Source organism: Nerophis lumbriciformis, linkage group LG10, assembly GCF_033978685.3.
Source record: "Nerophis lumbriciformis linkage group LG10, RoL_Nlum_v2.1, whole genome shotgun sequence".
Classification (NCBI taxonomy): Eukaryota; Metazoa; Chordata; class Actinopteri; order Syngnathiformes; family Syngnathidae; genus Nerophis; species Nerophis lumbriciformis.
Genome location: NC_084557.2, coordinates 19,979,284 through 19,997,370, shown reverse-complemented (window position 1 = coordinate 19,997,370; position 18,087 = coordinate 19,979,284). Strand labels below are relative to the sequence as shown.

Here is an 18,087-nt window from a genome sequence, read left to right as displayed (position 1 = left end):
AGTTATTTGGTTAGGGTTAGGGTCAGGGTTAGAGGGTTAGGGTTATAATAAGGCCATGCCGAATAAGGCATTAATAAGTACTTAATAATGACTAGTTAAGAGCCAATGTGTTACTATTTTGCATGTTAATAAGCAACTAATTAATGGTGAATATGTTCCCCATACTAAAGTGTTACCATGTTTTTTTACTGGTGCATAAAATGAACCGTGCATGAACATCACCTTGTTCAAACAACAAAACCAACACAGTGCATAAACTCACAACAAATTACACACCTGCAAACCAGTCAGCTGTTGCCGTATCCGTAATACGCCGATAGGGAGAAATTTGTATTTACACGATGAGTCGGGTGTGTTTTGACCTCCGCCGAACCCCTGAGGCCGACTCACCGAACCCCTAGGGTTCCATCGAACCCAGGTTAAGAACCACTGATATATATATATATATATATACATATATATATATACTGTATACGTATATATACGTATATATATATATATATATATATATAAGAAGAAAAAAAAAATATATATATATATACTGTATATGTATATATACTGTATATGTATATATATATATATAAATATATATATATATATATACATATATATATATATATATATATACATATATATATACTGTATATGTATATATACGTATTTATATATATATATATATATATATATATATATATATATATATATATATATATATATATATATATATATATATATATATATATATATATATATATATATGAAAAATTATGACTTTATATTACATATTTTCTACTTTATATCAAAATTTCGATTGATGAATTAATTAGAATGGTGGTTCCGTAGTAATAATAACACAAGCATGTGTCAACAACACACATCTGCATAAGGAGGAAATCCTGCTCGGCATGACAGTGATCTGTCCAATAGGAGCACGCGGCTTCGCTTTTGTTGGCTGGGGGGCGGAGTCACTCCTCCTTGTCTCCGCCCCCTCTCCAACCTTCGACCCGCCCCCCCCTTTCCCCATTCCCATGGATCTTGTTACCGGAGGCTCCTCGACATCTGCTGCCGGGGTAACAACACTTCTCCCTCCTATCTCCTGCCATCTTCCCAGGACCACCGAGCTTCTCTCCTATATCCCCCCCGCTCCCCGGTGATGGTGACGATGATGAGGAGGAGTAACCGTACATGCTTCCTCCACGCGTACCGGCTCTAATTAACTCACCTCGCCGAGGACGCGCCTCCTGCCGCTGTTCCATCCAGTCCATGAGCGCGGTACCGTCGAGCGGAGCACTTGTGGTTTTTGTCCGCGGACTGCTTGGCTGCTGGGGGGGCCTTCGCATCCCCCTCTTCGCCGCGGGAGGACACGCCAGGGCGGATGTAAACAACAGTCTATTTCTTCGTTGAAGATCCGAGAGCATGGAGTCTGTGGAGAAGGAGTGCGGGGCGCTGGGTGGATTATTCCAGGCTATCGTCAACGATATGAAGGTAATATGACCTTAATTTTTTTATTTTATTTTTTTAAAGTAGAGGCTAACTATATTGGAGTTTTGTGTTTCTGCACAGTTTCTGATCACATATCTTTTTTTTTTTTTTTTTTTACTGCCTTTGTGTCTTTGGTGGCCCCCCTCCTCCACTGCAAACAGCCCTGCAGGACAAACTGGGAGATGAAACATGTTTCCCTTTGTGTTATTTGCATAATGTGCAGCAGGTCTGTCAGACACTCCATAAAATGTCTATTTTATTAGAAACATACTATATTGTGTCTCTGTATATTTGTCAGAAAATAGTCCAACAATTAAATGGGTTGTACTTGTATAGCGCTTTTCTACCTTCAAGGTACTCAAAGCGCTTTGACACTACTTCCACATTTACCCATTCACACACACATTCACACACTGATGTCGGGAGCTGCCATGCATTTATTTTATTAAATGCATTAAAAAAAAAATATATAGATTAAATCACCGTACCGCAGCTGGCTGAACTAGACATAACTAAAGAATAAGTGGATGTACATTTTTATAGATTAAACATCTTAATATCTTCAGTAATCTTACATAATGTGCTTTCTAGTGGATTTGACTTGTGCCCCCTTTTTTTGTTTTTAAGGACGCTCAAACGCTTTAGTGAAATTGTCGCCTAATGTTTGCAACCCATTAAGTATACTACCCCAGTGTTGTTGAACCTTTTTTGAGCCAAGGCACATTTTTTGCGTTAAAAAAATCCGGAGGCACACCACCAGCAGAAATCATTAAATAAACGAAACTCGGTTGACAATAAAAAGTCGTTGGATATGACTTTAAACCATAACCAACCATGCCTCACTATAGCTCTTGTCTCTAAGTAGGTGTACTGTCACGACCTGTCACATCACGCCGTGACTTATTTTGAGTTTTTTTGCTGTTTTCCTGTGTGTAGTGTTTTAGTTCTTGTCTTGCACTCCTATTGTGGTGGCTTTTTCCTCTTTTTTGGTATTTTTCTGTAGCAGTCTTCCTTTAAGCGATGTTTCCCGCATCTACTTTGTTTTAGCAATCAAGAATATTTCAGTTGTTTTTATCCTTCTTTATGGGGACATTGTTGATTGTCATGTCATGTTCGGATGCACTTTGTGGACGCCGTCTTTGCTTCACAGTAAGTCTTTGTTGTCGTCCAGCATTCTGTTTTTGTTTACTTTGTAGCCAGTTCTGTTTTAGTTTCGTTCTGCATAGCCTTCTCTAAGCTTCAATCCCTTTTCTTAGGGACACTCATATTTTGTTTATTTTTGGTTTAAGCATTAGACACCTTTTTACCTGCACACTGCCTCCCGCTGTTTCTGACATCTACAAAGCAATTAGCTACCGGCTGCCACCTACTGATATGGAATAGTATTACACGGTTACTCTGCCGAGCTCTAGACAGCACCGACCACTCAACAACAACACATAATTTTGCAGACTATAATTACTGGTTTGCAAAAAATATTTTCAACCCAAATAGGTGAAATTAGATGATCTCCCACGGCACACCAGACTGTATCTTTTCAACAGTGGTTGAAAAACACTGTACTACCCTGTGTGTGTTTGTTGTGTGTGTGTGTTGGGTGGGTTGGAGTCAAGGAAGTTGAACCCGGGTGGTCCATGGTTGTTCACGACAACAGATGGAAAGTGTGAAACGCATCCATCGGGCCTGAGACGCAGCCCCCGAGAAGTGTTGCCGGTCTTTGCACTCCTTTGTGTTTACAAGAGTTTTGCAAGTTAGTCGAGCAAACACACGCCGCAGATTTGTTGTTGATCGCTCACTGGCAGGGGCTGAGGTGCCTTTGAAGGGACTATTTATGGGCCCTCTGTCAGGCTCCGACCAAACGAGCCCTCAGCTATTGGCAGGCACTGGTTTGGTTTCATTGCATTTCCTTTTGTGTGAGGGGCTACAGAGAAACACAGGGTTTAGTACCACGCCGTGTACTGAAAAGCAGATGAATGAAGATGAAGCCCTGAGTCAGCACTGTCCTGGTCCACTGTCTGAGACAGACATCTGACCTCATTCCTGCCGCCTGGCTGGTCCACACAAGCCTGTCAGATCAGCTTTGCCCCCGGGGGTTGCACAGACCCACAGCTTTCCTGTGGTGATCTCAATTGTGTACATAGGACTGATTAATGTCACTGTCTACTAGGCTGTAGAGCTCATACACACAAAATGCAATTCACTGACTACACAGGCTTTGCAGCACCTGTTGGTTATGTAACGACTGCAATAAGACGATGAATGCAAGTAAAGGGGGTGCCCAAAGTGTGACCTAAACACAAAAACAATACTAAACAGCAATGTAGATTACTTTCCCCAAAAAAATATGAACGCAACATTTTGTTTTTGCTTCCAATTTTATGAGTTGAACTCAAATATCTAAAACTTTTACTATATAAACAAAATACCTGTCAAATAGTGTTCACAAATCTGTCTAAAACTGTCTTAGTGAGCATTTCTTCTTTGCCAAGATAATCCATCCCACCTCACAGGTGTGACATATCAAGATGCTGATTAAACAGCATGATTAATGCACAGGTGTGCCGTAGGCTGCCCACAATAAAAGGTCACTCTGAAATGTGAAGTTTTTGCTTTATTGGGGCTCTGGGAGGGGTCAGAAAAGCAGTCAGTGTCTGGTGTGGCCACCATTTGCCTCACGCAGTACAACACATCTCTTTCACATAGAGTTGATCAGGTGGTTGATTGTGGTCTGTGGAATGTCGGTCCACTTCTCTTCAATGCAGGGATGATGTTTGATAAGAAATTATCGAGTTCGGGCCTATTATCGAATCCTCTTATCGAACCGATTCCTTATCGATTCTCTTATCGAGTCCAGATATGTTGTTGTATATGGAAAAAAACACACAATATTTGGTTTAACAAAAGCTCACTTTTATTATATAAGAAACAAATAAAATCTAATAAATAAATAAATATTAACTGTTACCCCCCCCCCCCCCCCCCCCCCCAAAAAAAAAATAAAAAAAAATAAATATTGACTGTTGTTATATTAAGTGGGATTTTTCAGAAAAACAAATATATTCAGTAACACAAAAACAACCTGTCTCTGTGATCACTATAGGTGTATAAATAATAATATAGTGTTAAATAAAATCAGTCCCTTGGGCACAAAACTGAAAATAATACAGCTCTCTAAAAAGTGCACTTCTGCTGCTATTTGACATAGCTGTTTGTTATGATGCTTTGACATTTTTGCACTTTATTTCTTTATTGAAAGAAAATTCTATGAAGAGAAAAGATGTTTGCAAATGTGGTTACAATGCTAAAAAATGAAAAGTTAAAGCTAAAAAAAAGAAATACACTTTAGTGAGTTAACATTATTTCTTTATAGGGGGAAGATGTGATGTTATGAGCTAGGGAATATAACAACTATACTACCCAGCATGCAATGGGAGTGACAAGCATGCACGGTAGCCCTGAAAAGTGTTGTTGCATGTCGCCACCCGGCAGCTAAAAATGAGGTTTTGAGCACGCTGTGAAAGTAAACGTCAAGAACTCAGCCAACACGCCTCGTCTGCATTATTTATAATTAGACAGACGACACATATACAGTGTGATTTTGTTTTGTTTACAAGGAAAGAAAAACAAAAGTTAAAAAAGGGAGATCATGTCATATATGTATGTGCTGCAGTTGCATCCCAAACATGCTCAATGGGTGACATGTCCGGTGAGCATACTGGCCAATCAACAACTGGGATGTTTTCAGCTTCTAGGAATTGTGTACAGATCTGTGCAACATTGGGCTGTGCATTGTGATGCTGCAACATGAGGTGATGGTCTCGGGTGAATGGCACAACGATGGACCTCAGGTTCTCCGCACGGTATCTGTGCATTCAAAATGCCATCAATAAAATGCACTTGCGCTCGTTGTCCATAACATACGCCTGCAGAAAATCTTTGGTTATGCAAACCAATTGTTGCAGCAGCTGTCTGGGTGGCTGGTTTCAGACAATCATGAAGGTGCACTTGCTGGATGTGGAGTTCCTGAGCTGGTGTGGTTACACGTGGTCTGCGGTTGTGAGGCCAGTTGGATGTGATGCCAAATTCACTGAAACACCTTTGGAGACGACTTATGATAGAGAAATGAACATTCCATTCACGAGCAACAGCTCTGGTGGACATTCCTGCAGTCAGCATGCCAACTGCACGCTCTCTCAAAACTTGCGACATCTGTGGCATTGTGTTGTGTGATAAAACTACACATTTCAGAGTGGTCTTTTATTGTGGGCAGCCTAAGGCACACCTGTGCAATAATCATGCTGTTTAATCAGCATCTCGATAAGCCACCTCACAGGTGTGGCTTATCGATGGTGGGATAGATTCTTATCTCTCTGACAGAAAATTATTGTTAAGTATGGATACATGCTCCTCAAGGACCAATGAAATCACATGTGGTGTACCTCAAGGATCAATTTTAGGTTCTATTCTTTATAATATTTACATGATTCCACTTAGCTCTGTCATCAGGAGACATGGAATTAATTTCCACAGTTATGCTGACGACACACAGTTGTATATTTATATGCCTCCTAATGACACAAGGCCAAGTGATACTCTTTTTAATTGCATTTTAGATATGAATTCCTGGATGGCAGATACATTTTTTACAGCTTAACCAGGACAAGACTGAAGTTTTAGTCATTGGCCCGGAGGCCTTGAGAGAGAAACACATCAAAACTACAATCATTGTCTTTAACTCCATCACTAGAAGTGAAAAATCTGGGCGTCGTTTTCGATTCTGAACTTAGTTTTATACCACACATAAAAAACATAACAAAAATAGGTTTTTATCACCTCAAGAATATAGCCAGAGTTCGCCCAATTCTCTCTCAGAGCAACACGGACACGCTAATGCATGCTTTTATTACAAGTCGTATAGATTATTGTAACGCCCTGCTTTCTGGCCCTCCGAAAAAGGCTATTGCACCTTTACAACTACTCCAAAAATTCAGCGGCACGTGTCCTGACGAAGACCAGAAGGCAGGCTCACATTACACCAGTTTTAAAATCTCTGCATTGGCTACCTGTGTGTTTCAAAATCAATCTTAAGGTTCTTCTTAAGGTTTATAAATGTTTTTATGGTATTGGGCCTTTTTATCTTTTAGATTTGCTTTTACCCTATGAACCTGAGAGGCGCCGGCACTCATCTCCTACTTATTCCAAAAGTTAGGACACAAATTCGCGGGATGGCATCATTCCACCATTATGGCCCCCGTCTATAGAAAAGCTTGCCGGAGGACCTTAGGGCTGCGGAAAACGTTCATGTTTTTAAGAGCAGGTTTAAAGGCCTACTGAAATGTGATTTTCTTATTTAAACGGGGATAGCAGGTCCATTCTATGTGTCATACTTGATCATTTCGCGATACTGCCATATTTTTGCTAAAAGGATTTAGTAGAGAACATCGACGATAAAGTTCGCAACTTTTGGTCGCTGATAAAAAAGCCATGCCTCTACCGGAAGTAGCAGACGATATGCGCGTGACATCACAGGTTGTGGAGCTCCTCACATCTGCACATTGTTTACAATCATGGCCACCAGCAGCGAGAGCGATTTGGACCGAGAAAGCGACGATTTCCCCATTAATTTGAGCGAGGATGAAAGATTTGTGGATGAGGAAAGTGAGAGTGAAGGACTAGAGGGCAGTGAGAGCGATTCAGATAGGGAAGATGCTGTGAGAGGTGGGTGGGACCTGATATTCAGCTGGGAATGACTAAAACAGTAAATAAACACAAGACATATATATACTCTATTAGCCACAACACAACCAGGCTTATATTTAATATGCCACAAATTAATCCCGCATAACAAACACCTCCCCCCTCCCATCCATATAACCCGCCAATACAACTCAAACACCTGCACAACACACTCAATCCCACAGCCCAAAGTACCGTTCACCTCCTCAAAGTTCATACAGCACATATATTTCTCCAAAGTCCCCAAAGTTACGTACGTGACATGCACATAGCGGCACGCACGTACGGGCAAGCGATCAAATGTTTGGAAGCCGCAGCTGCATGCGTACTCACGGTACCGCGTCTGCGCATCCAACTCAAAGTCCTCCTGGTAAGAGTCTCTGTTGTCCCAGTTCTCCACAGGCCAATGGTAAAGCTTGACTGTCATCTTTCGGGAATGTAAACAATGAAACACCGGCTGTGTTTTTGTTGCTGCAGCCGCCCGCAATACACCGCTTCCCACCTACAGCTTTCTTCTTTGCTGTCTCTATTGTTCATTGAACAAATTGCAAAAGATTCACCAACACTGATGTCCAGAATACTGTAGAATTTTGCGATGAAAACAGACAACTTAATAGCTGGCCACCATGCTCTTCCCAAAATGTCCTCTACAACCCGTAACGTCACGCGCAGATGTCATCATACCGAGACGTTTTCAGCAGGATATTACACGCAAAATTTTAAATTGCACTTTAGTAAGCTAACCCGGACGTATTGGCATGTGTTGCAATGTTAAGATTTCATCATTGATATATAAACTATCAGACTGCGTGGTCGGTAGTAGTGGGTTTCAGTAGGCCTTTAAGACCCACCTTATTGATTTGGCTTTTACTTAATATTTGATAATTTTCATTGAAGCCATTCATAGTTTACTTTTTAATATATATATATATATATATATATATATATATATATATATATATATATATATATATATATATATATATGTATATGTATACAGTATATGTGTATATATATGTATATATGCATATATTTATATATATGTATGTATATAGTCGAGGTTTCTGTGGTTTATCCGTCATACAGTGCTCAATACCGGGGTAGAGCGGAATATACGTTAGGTCAGGAAAAAACACAAGAGGCTATATCATCCCTACAAGCCTGTTTCGCAGGTTTCCCTGTTCGTCAGGGGATTTTTTTTTTAAAACCTTGACTATATATACTACATATATATATATATATATATATATATATATATATATATATATATATATATATATATATATATATATATATATATACTATATCCATTCAAACTGTAATGACCTGCTGGTGGTAATGTTTGTGGTTTGTGTGGTTTGGATTTAATGTCAGTTTTCCCATGTTTGCAAACACACGGTCCGTGCCTGAAAGGTGATTGGCGGAGAATGAGGAAGTAGTGTTGTGTGTCCGGCGGGGAAGCGCGGATTCACGGGGATGAAAGTGTGTACACGGGAGGTACAACCTGTTGGAATTGTGCCATTTGTTATCATAAGATTGGTAATAAAAGTTGAAAATAGCATCTTAATAAATGAGGCCCCAGGTGAGCGAACTAGAGGTCAGTGACACTGCACTGTGTTGCACTTTTAAAATGAAAGCAAAGTCAAACAGTCTGCGGTATCGATTTTGGGTGGGACAAATGTGTGTCACCGTTCTTAAACACACGCCAAGACTCCACGGAATGAGAGTGAAAGGAAGTGAAGCGAAGTGATCGGGGGCAGCATATCATAAATATTATATAGATTCACTAAGTCACACCATTAGGTACACCTGAAAACTCTCTGATCGATTCAGACCGGCATAAAAAAGCTGTTTTAAGCAGCATTGAGGTCACTGCATGTTGCACGTCGGTGTTATGATGCACGTGCCAAGATTAGATGAAAATAATACTTTACTCTAATCCTGGGTGATATGGCCTAGAAATGAAATATCCGATTTATTTTACAAAAAAATTGATTTGCGATTTTTAGCTATTTTTTACCCCTCCATTTTAAAGAAACAAATAAATACAAATATATATATAGTCGTGGAATTAACATATTATTATGCCTAATTTTGTGGTGATGCCCCGCTGGATGCATTAAACAATGTAACAAGGTTTTCCAAAATAAATCAACTCAAGTTATGGAAAAAAATGCCGACATGGCACTGCCATATTTATTATTGAAGTCACAAAGTGCATTGTTTTGTTAAGATGCCTCAAAACAGCAGCTTGGAATTTGGGACATGCTCTCCCTGAGAGAGCATGAGGAAGTTGAGGTGGGCGGGGGTGGGGGGAAGGGTAGGCGCAGCGGGGGGTGGATATTGTAGCATCCCGGAAGAGTTAGTGCTGCAAGGGGTTCTGGGCATTTGTTCTGTTGTGTTTATGTTGTGTTACGGTGCGGATTTTCTCCCGAAATGTGTTTGTCATTCTTGTTTGGTGTTAGTTCACAGTGTGGCGCATATTTGTAACAGTGTTAAAGGTGTTTATACGGCCACCCTCAGTGTGACTTGTATGGCTGTTGACCAAGTATTCACTTGTGTGTGTGAAAAGCCGTAGATAATATGTGATTGGACAGGCACGCAAAGGCAGTGCCTTTAAGGTTTATTGGCGATCTGTACCTCTCCCTACGTCCGTGTACACAGCGGCGTTTTAAAAAGTCATACATTTTACTTTTTGAAACCGATACCGATAATTTTGAAACCGATACCGATAATTTCCGATATTACATTTTAAAGCATTTATCAGCCGATAACACACAGGAAGTGACGCCAGAAAGACCGCGCCCCACACAGAAAGAGACATCAGAAAGACCGCGCCACAGCCAGCTTCATAACAAAGATGGAGGCGGATCATCCAGACATGCCCGTGTTTCTCCTTCTTGTACATGTACAGACGCTTTTGGAAATCACACATGAATACCTTAAGAGAAGGCAACGGGCGATTGCAGCTATTTGGGATACAACACATCTCAATCGGCAAGAGAACTTTCGAATGTCAGCTGTGATTCTACTTAGAGAAAAACTTCATCCCTTCCTCCCGTGGATGTGATACAGGCAGTCTGTGACTACAAATATTGCTTGGGAATGGAAATGGAAAACGAAGGTGAAGGCAAAAGAGTGAGGAGTGTCCTGACCAGATATTTAGATCCCTAGATTAATTGTTGTAATAGTTGTAAAATGTTCTTTATCGCAATGTCTACTTTCTCATGTCGATTAAAGATTTGATTCATGTGTTATGGCTCAGGTGTGATGCACTACAATAGAGCCCCACAGCACACTGGATTCTAGTTATTTGAAATACCACAACACTGGATATTGTTCAAAGAAGATACATTTTTAATTTAAAACTTGCACACAAAACATTGCCATCCGGGGGGAGCTCAAAGTAAAGCCGCTGCTCCTCCACATCGAGAGGAGCGAGATGAGGTGGTTCGGGCATCTGGTCAGGATGCCACAAAAATGCTGTGTTTAGGGCACGTCCTACCGGTAGGAGGCCACGGGGAAGACCCAGGACACGTTGGGAAGACTATGTCTCCCGGCTGGCCTGGGAACGTCTCGGGATCCCCCGGGAAGAGCTGGACGAAGGGGCTGGGGAGAGGAAAGTCTGGGCTTCCCTGCTTAGGCTGCTGCACCCGCGACCTGACCTCGGATAAGCGGAAGAAGATGGATGGATGGATGAACACAAAACACAGCAAACAAATGTAAAATACACAGCAAAGTATTTACAATATAGTTATTTTAGATAACAACTTAAAAGTTAAAGTTAAAGTTAAAGTACCAATGATTGTCACACACACACTCTAGGTGTGGCGAGATTATTCTCTGCATTTGACCCATCACCCTTGATCACCCCCTGGGAGGTGAGGGGAGCAGTGGGCAGCAGCGGTTGCCGCGCCCGGGAATCATTTTTGGTGATTTAACCCCCAATTCCAACCTTTGATGCTGAGTGCCAAGCAGGGAGGTAATGGGTCCCATTTTTTTATAGTCTTTGGTATGACTCGGCCGGGATTTGAACTCACAACCTACCGATCTCAGGGCGGACACTCTAACCACTAGGCCACTACTTCACAGTGAAGTAAAGTTAGACGCTCAGGTGGATTTTTTTTTTTCTTCCGCTCATCCGTACTAGGTCGCGTTGCGCCGGCGGACGGAGAGGTGCGGGGGTCTTAAACGGTGGCATTGTTGTGTGTGGACACGGATAAGGTTAGGTGTGATAACATTATCCAGCTTAGTGTAAACGGGGCCTAAGTCATCCAGCAGCTCAAAAATGAAACTGGTGGATAGACGACTGACGAGTCTGACTGTTCAATTATGTGGACACACGCACAAATGATTGTCTCTCTCCTTTGCACCGCACACCACAATGGCTGCAGCCGTTTATGTTTATCTGTGCCAAGTTTGCACGCACCTTCCAAACGTGCTAAATATGGACACGAAAACCGCAGCTGCAAACAGCTTAATGAATTGTTTTGCAGGTGCTAAATAATTATATTTGCATGTTTTCCTCACAGTATTGTGAGCAGACTGATAATTTACAATACGAAAAGGCAAACTGACTAAATGGATTTTGCTCATTTAAGATGCACACTGCACACGAGTGACTAGATCAACTTTGCAAATTTGCATGCATTTTGATAAACGCAAAACCTTTAGTAGATCACTTTACATGCACACTGCATTTTGTCATGCAGCTCCTTATGCACACATTTACGCACTCAAAAGTGTAAGTACCAGGGAGTAGCTTCCTAGATGCTTTCTTGGATGGACAAAAAACATTTTATTCCCACAGTTCAACTTTGGCAGGAGTCCTCATTCGTGTGGATATCATCGTAGTTTTCTTGGAAAACCACCTCATTACACTGTTGTACATAATGTTGTAGCCTGGGTGTAAAACCCACATCTTTTGGCTTTGGGCCCCCTCCCTGTTAGGGAATCCAGCCTTGAATGTGTTTCATGTTTGCCTTCTGTTCTTCTAGCTGCAGGCAGTGACTGATTAGCCTGGGCTAAATCCAGGTTAGGCTAAATACAGTAGCCAGTTTTTGAAAGCCTTGCATGGGGTCACATAATGATAAGAGCGCTTATGTGGATATTCCTTGTATAAGTGTCATGCAAAACAAGCTCACTGTAACACATGGCAGAAAAGGATGTTGAAGTACATACCCTGACCTGATTTGAACCCGTGTGAAACCGTTGTCAAATGTCAAGTTGTACCAGATTAGGTCCTGTTTAATTTTGTCTGACGTAAACCAAGTTCTCCTGGCTCATTTTATTTTTCTGTCTCTTATCAGAGCTCTTACCCGGCGTGGGAAGACTTCAGTGCCAAGGCCACAAAATTGCATTCTCAACTCAGGTGAGAAGCGCTTGCATCAGATGTTTGACCTAATTGAACAGATCATTGTGAAATATTTATAATCACTTTGGTTCAAGTCATGGCGCAATGAACATGTGCCATTATATTTTCAGGACTACAATTCTGGCAGCCGTGGCCTTTTTAGATGCTTTTCAAAAGGTAGCAGACATGGCGACTAATTCAAGAGGTAAGGCGGTCCAGTGTTTCCTATATACACTATAACAGTGGTTCTCAAATGAAGGTACGCGTACCCCTGGGGGTACTTGACGGTATGCCAAGGGGTACGTGAGATTTTTTTTTAATATTCTAAAAATAGCAACAATTCAAAAATCCTTTATAAATATAAATAAAAAACTATCTTTTTTTCCAAATAGTTCAAGAAAGTCCACTACAAATGAGCAATATTTTGCACTGTTATACAATTTAATAAATCAGAAACTGATGACATAGTGCTGTATTTTACTTCTTTATCTCTTTTTTTCAACCAAAAATGCTTTGCTCTGATTAGGGGGTACTTGAATTAAAAAACATTTCACAGGGGGTACATCACTGAAAAAAGGTTGAGAACCACTGCACTATAACAGTGGTTCTCAAACTTTTTTCACCAAGTACCACCTCAGAAAAATCTTGGCTCCCCAAGTACCACCATGAGCAACATTCAAATTCAGTAGTGTAGTAGGCCGAAGTATTCATTTAAAACAAGGCAGAGGTTATTATAAGGATATTTAATATTTTTGGCCATTACACACAGTTTGAACAGTAACACTATGTTTGACTATAGGAAAATAAAACACTGTACTTTAATCAAGTGATTCTTTGGCGTACCACTAGTGCTACACAGACCACAATTTGAGAATCACTTCACTATAAGATCTACAAGTACAAGATCTTGTTCTGTCAACTAAAAAACTGTCTTTATCTTGTATACATATAAAGTGAATACAATATAAACAATGGCGGCAAATATACTATACATATGTATTCATTAAATTGTAGTTTTAGATCAGCATTTGCAGGTTAGCAGTAATAGTTAATTTGTTTAACTGTCAGATGCTATTTACTTACATTAACAAGAACACTATTGGCTAGTTTGTGTTACCATTAGTGGTTTAACAGAACACATTTGTGTCAAAACGGTCTATATTTTTCACAATTACGAAGTTTGTGTAGTAACATTTTTGCATGGTGTTTACGGCGGTCACTCACCCTGTCTCATCAACACGTACGCGGCAGGGAGCGCGTGCACACATATAAAAGCAGTCCAAGAGAAGCAACAACAAATTTGCAGTCACGTTGTTGTTATGACAGAATATACATTCAATGACAGCTAGAATGAACTATCCAAATCTCTATTATTAGCTAAACCCCTAAAGCTAATGCGCGTGCATGTGTTACGTACGTACCTAGTTACGTCATTACGTCCTAGAAGCCGGAAAAGTGCGGGATATGCTGTGTAAAATACTTTGGAAAGTTAGCGCCCTCTAGAAATTTGTGTAAATGTTGCAAACAGCCCCTTTAAGTAAGTTCGTAACGCGTAAGCGCCGCGGAAGACTGTGCTGCGCTAACTCATCCAGTTGGTCATTTGTTTATTTAAGAACATTATTGGTAATTAACACATAAGTCACTCAGTATTATGAAACAACAAGTGCAGGCCTCGAATTTAAACTTTTTAAGGTCAAGACAAGTGAGGCCTTAAAGGAGGGCTCATATTTTAGGGCACCATGGCAAACATTATTTTCTTTCGAGGCAGGATATATATATATATATATATATATATATATATATATATATATATATATATATATATATATATATATATATATATATATAGTGTTCATTTATGAGATCTAGGGCTGCCAATTATGGTCAAAGTAATAATTAAGATTATTGTTATCAATATTGAAATCATGTTTACTGATTGTTAAGTAAAGCATTTTTGGGGTGTGAACGTAATACCACCATGTAACGTAATACCACCATGTAATTTGTAATGTCTAATAAAAAGAATAAAGATAAACGTTATCCATATATTTATAGACAAATATTAGGTTTTTTATCCTTTAATAACATCAACTTGTCAGCTTTTTGTCATTACATGATGCCTTTATCTCTATTTTTACATTTTGATAGAGAAAGTTTTTATTTGTAATTTTTTTTTAAGTTACGGTATGTACATTTATATCTAGACGTAGATGCTGTATCGGGACAAATCCATTAAGAGTTTGAAAATAAATATGTTGTATAGTAAATAATAACAAAATGATTAGTGACATGAAAAAAAACACAATTAATGTAAAAAAACATGGTGTTTACTTTTTTAAAATCAAAATAAAACACAAAGCAGTTTGGCTAAGGAAGATGAAGTCTAATAAACAAGCTTTGTTCTTCTACAACGCCTCCCTAGTGTTTCAGTACAACAGTTTGGCCAAAAAAAAACAACCCCGAATAAACAATCTTCACAGCCTGCGTTCAATTCGTTGAGATGACAAAACATTTTAGCCAGTATTGATGTTATTTGAACACTGATACAGTTTGCAGTTAAATAAAGGACAAGTGAGCATCCCAGTAAACAAAGTAAAGACTTTATAAATAAGTTGTGACAACGTTCACGACACATTGCCTGCTGCAAAACATCAAATATTTTTTTCATTCGCTTTATACTTTTAGTGTGGGGACAAATGCGTCTGTCTTCAATATTGTCCACACCTGTCTCCATCTAAACACAGCAGTGCGCTCTTAAACGAAAATGACGTTAAACCAAGCGCTTAGCTCCATTTACTCAGAGGGGGAATCTCCGCAGCAAAGTCGGTGTCGTTGGTCCTCCATGATTATCCAGCCAAACACCACTAGTGCGCATACCGAAAATGCATTGATAAATGACGTTTTTTCTGTAATTAAAAAATGTAACGGTATTACTAACCATCACAAATTACCGTTTACTGTTGCATCCCTTGTCCATTAACTAAAAAGTCAAGGGCGGTCACAGCATGTTCTTGCCGCAAATATTGGTCAATTTTTTGCCGCGGTAAAATTTGAGCCCTGCAAGTGCATGTATCCTTTTATTGTAGGCTATTTGGAGACACTACATACCGAGTTGAATATAAATAAGATAACACATTCAGTGCAGAATAAGGTCATCATTTGTTGCTCCCTGTTATTTTATATGTTTTTTAGAGGATTCCCCAAGACCAGCAACACTTGAATACACTACTTTTAAAATTTTAGCAGACACTTTAACACAGCCAGTCCCTAGTGTTGATCATTTTGCACACCGGCGCTTTCAGCCTCTTGCCGTTTTGATTCTCCTCCCAATGCTAAGCCCGTGCTATGCTGCCACACTGCAGTCTGGGATAACCAGTGCCAGCCTGAGCTTTGAAGTCAGGAAAAATGTTCTCTCATGGAAATGATCAGAGGTCTACAAGCCTCTGGGCCGTGGGATTTCATGATCCGGAGAGCTCTTGTTTCAGTGGCAGAAAAAGCTGAGATAAATTTCTTCACCAGGGTCGCGGCGCTTTTCGGCGATGACATTTGGTCTTCAAAAAGACATGCAGACAAATAACACTAAACAAAACCATATTAAATATTTGTGATTTGAGCTTGTCAGCCAAAATTTTTAGACACGCAGGTGCAGTAATTAATACAGTTGCAAAATGTATGGCAATTATGATTGCGCCTTTTGAACAAGTGAGTGTGGAACGTAATGTGTTGTAACCCCGTATCTGCCAGACTTACACATTGTGTAAGTTTTAAAAATGAATAAAGAGGAATGCTTGAGATGAAATGTAGTTTTCCTGCATGTACAATAGTCATATACACAAATGTTTTCGTATTTAAACTAGTGCGGTCAAATGATAAAATTTTTCATTCATATTATTCTCAATTATGTATTTCGATTACCGTATTTTTCGGAGTATAAGTCGCTCCGGAGTATAAGTCGCACCGGCCGAAAATGCATAATAAAGAAGGAAAAAAACATATATAAGTCGCACTGGAGTATAAGTCTCATTTTTTGGGGAAATTTATTTGATAAAACCCAACACCAATAATAGACATTTGAAAGGCAATTTAAAATAAATAAAGAATAGTGAACAACAGGCTGAATAAGTGTACGTTATATGACGCATAAATAACCAACTGAGAACGTGCCTGGTATGTTAACGTAACATATTACGGTAAGAGTCATTCAAATAACAATAACATATAGAACATGCTATACGTTTACCAAACAATCTGTCACTCCTAATCGCTAAATCCGATGAAATCTTATACGTCTAGTCCCTTACGTGAATGAGCTAAATAATATTATTTGATATTTTACGGTAATGTGTTAATAATTCCACACATAAGTCGCTCCTGAGTATAAGTCGCACCCCCGGCCAAACTATGAAAAAAACTGCGACTTATAGTCCGAATAATATGGTAATTGTAATTAATCTCAGTAATTTCTGTTTATGATTTGAATTGACTTGAAAAAATATCATACAGGGACATTTTTTTTGCCTTAATGCACATCATTATATGTTCAAACTTTTATCTTAAGTGTGTTTTGAAGTAAAATTTGCCAGTGAAGACACCAATTGAAGTTTCCTCACTTGTCTTTGCAACTGACACATGCATTGACCTGATCACTGACCGTATAACAACCTGCCTTTCTGTTAACCATCCACGATTAAGGTAAAGGAGCACGTGCGGTCAAAATAAATGATGCGATTAATCAGAATATTTTACATGATTAATGTGATAATGTTTTTATATTAAAGTGGAACCTTGACAGCGCTATGATCACACCTGACTTTACTTGTGCTCTCAAGTCACAACTACAATGCTCTTACTCTTAAGACGGCCAAAGCGCAGAGAAGTGAAAATCTGAGCTTATTGTTTCGTTGGTCCTAATGAGGTCTGCTGAGCTGCTTTTTGTCCCAACTAGCAGCAGCAGCAGCAGGCAGACTAGCCACAAACGCAGCTGATTAACACTTTTTTGAGTTGATCGTGGAGAGCAATATGTAGGTCAAAACCCCTCTGCATGAGCATGGACACGTGTGTAAAGGCTCCTGGCATTCGCGCAAAAACCTTAATGAAAGCGTAGTACGCAAAGACACGTTCATATTTTAAGGCCGACAGCTGGTAGATGGATACCTGACCTTGCAGGTCACATGCCCAAATGCTTTAATACCACCTGTATGAGTCGTCACATACTGTCCAACTTGCTTCAAGAGTGTTGACACTTTGTCACATGTGCTCTTTGTGTGTCTCAATCTGGTTTATTATGGAGACACATCACATTACCGTAACTGAATCCTTAACCCTACAGACTGGAAAAAAGGTTACTTGGGATTCATGGCTGACACCCTGCTGTGCAAGACTTGAATATGGGGGTGCAGAACATGTAGAGAAAAGATCAGAGAGTTGAATACTTTTTGCAGCTATAAATGTATAAAATCCCTCTATGTGTGCTCACTCCACTGCTCCATTAACTTTCGGATTAGTACCCTCGTTCC

At 39.7% G+C, this 18,087-nt stretch overlaps 1 protein-coding gene across 4 annotated transcripts in view; it reads left to right on the top strand.

Moving 5' to 3' along the window:
* mtss1la (MTSS I-BAR domain containing 2a) overlaps positions 1-18,087 on the top strand; it is a 77,534-nt gene that overhangs the window by 1,893 nt on the left and 57,554 nt on the right. For 3 of the 4 annotated variants that reach the window (XM_061970108.2, XM_061970106.2, XM_061970104.2), the window contains exons 1-3: positions 1,006-1,485; positions 12,528-12,589; positions 12,703-12,776. In XM_061970108.2, coding sequence (XP_061826092.1) covers positions 1,417-1,485; positions 12,528-12,589; positions 12,703-12,776 — 205 coding nt within the window. In that variant the 5' untranslated portion in view covers positions 1,006-1,416. Of the gene's footprint in view, positions 1-1,005; positions 1,486-12,527; positions 12,590-12,702; positions 12,777-18,087 lie in introns of those variants that run through there. The other variant, XM_061970105.2, reaches the window with a different exon arrangement.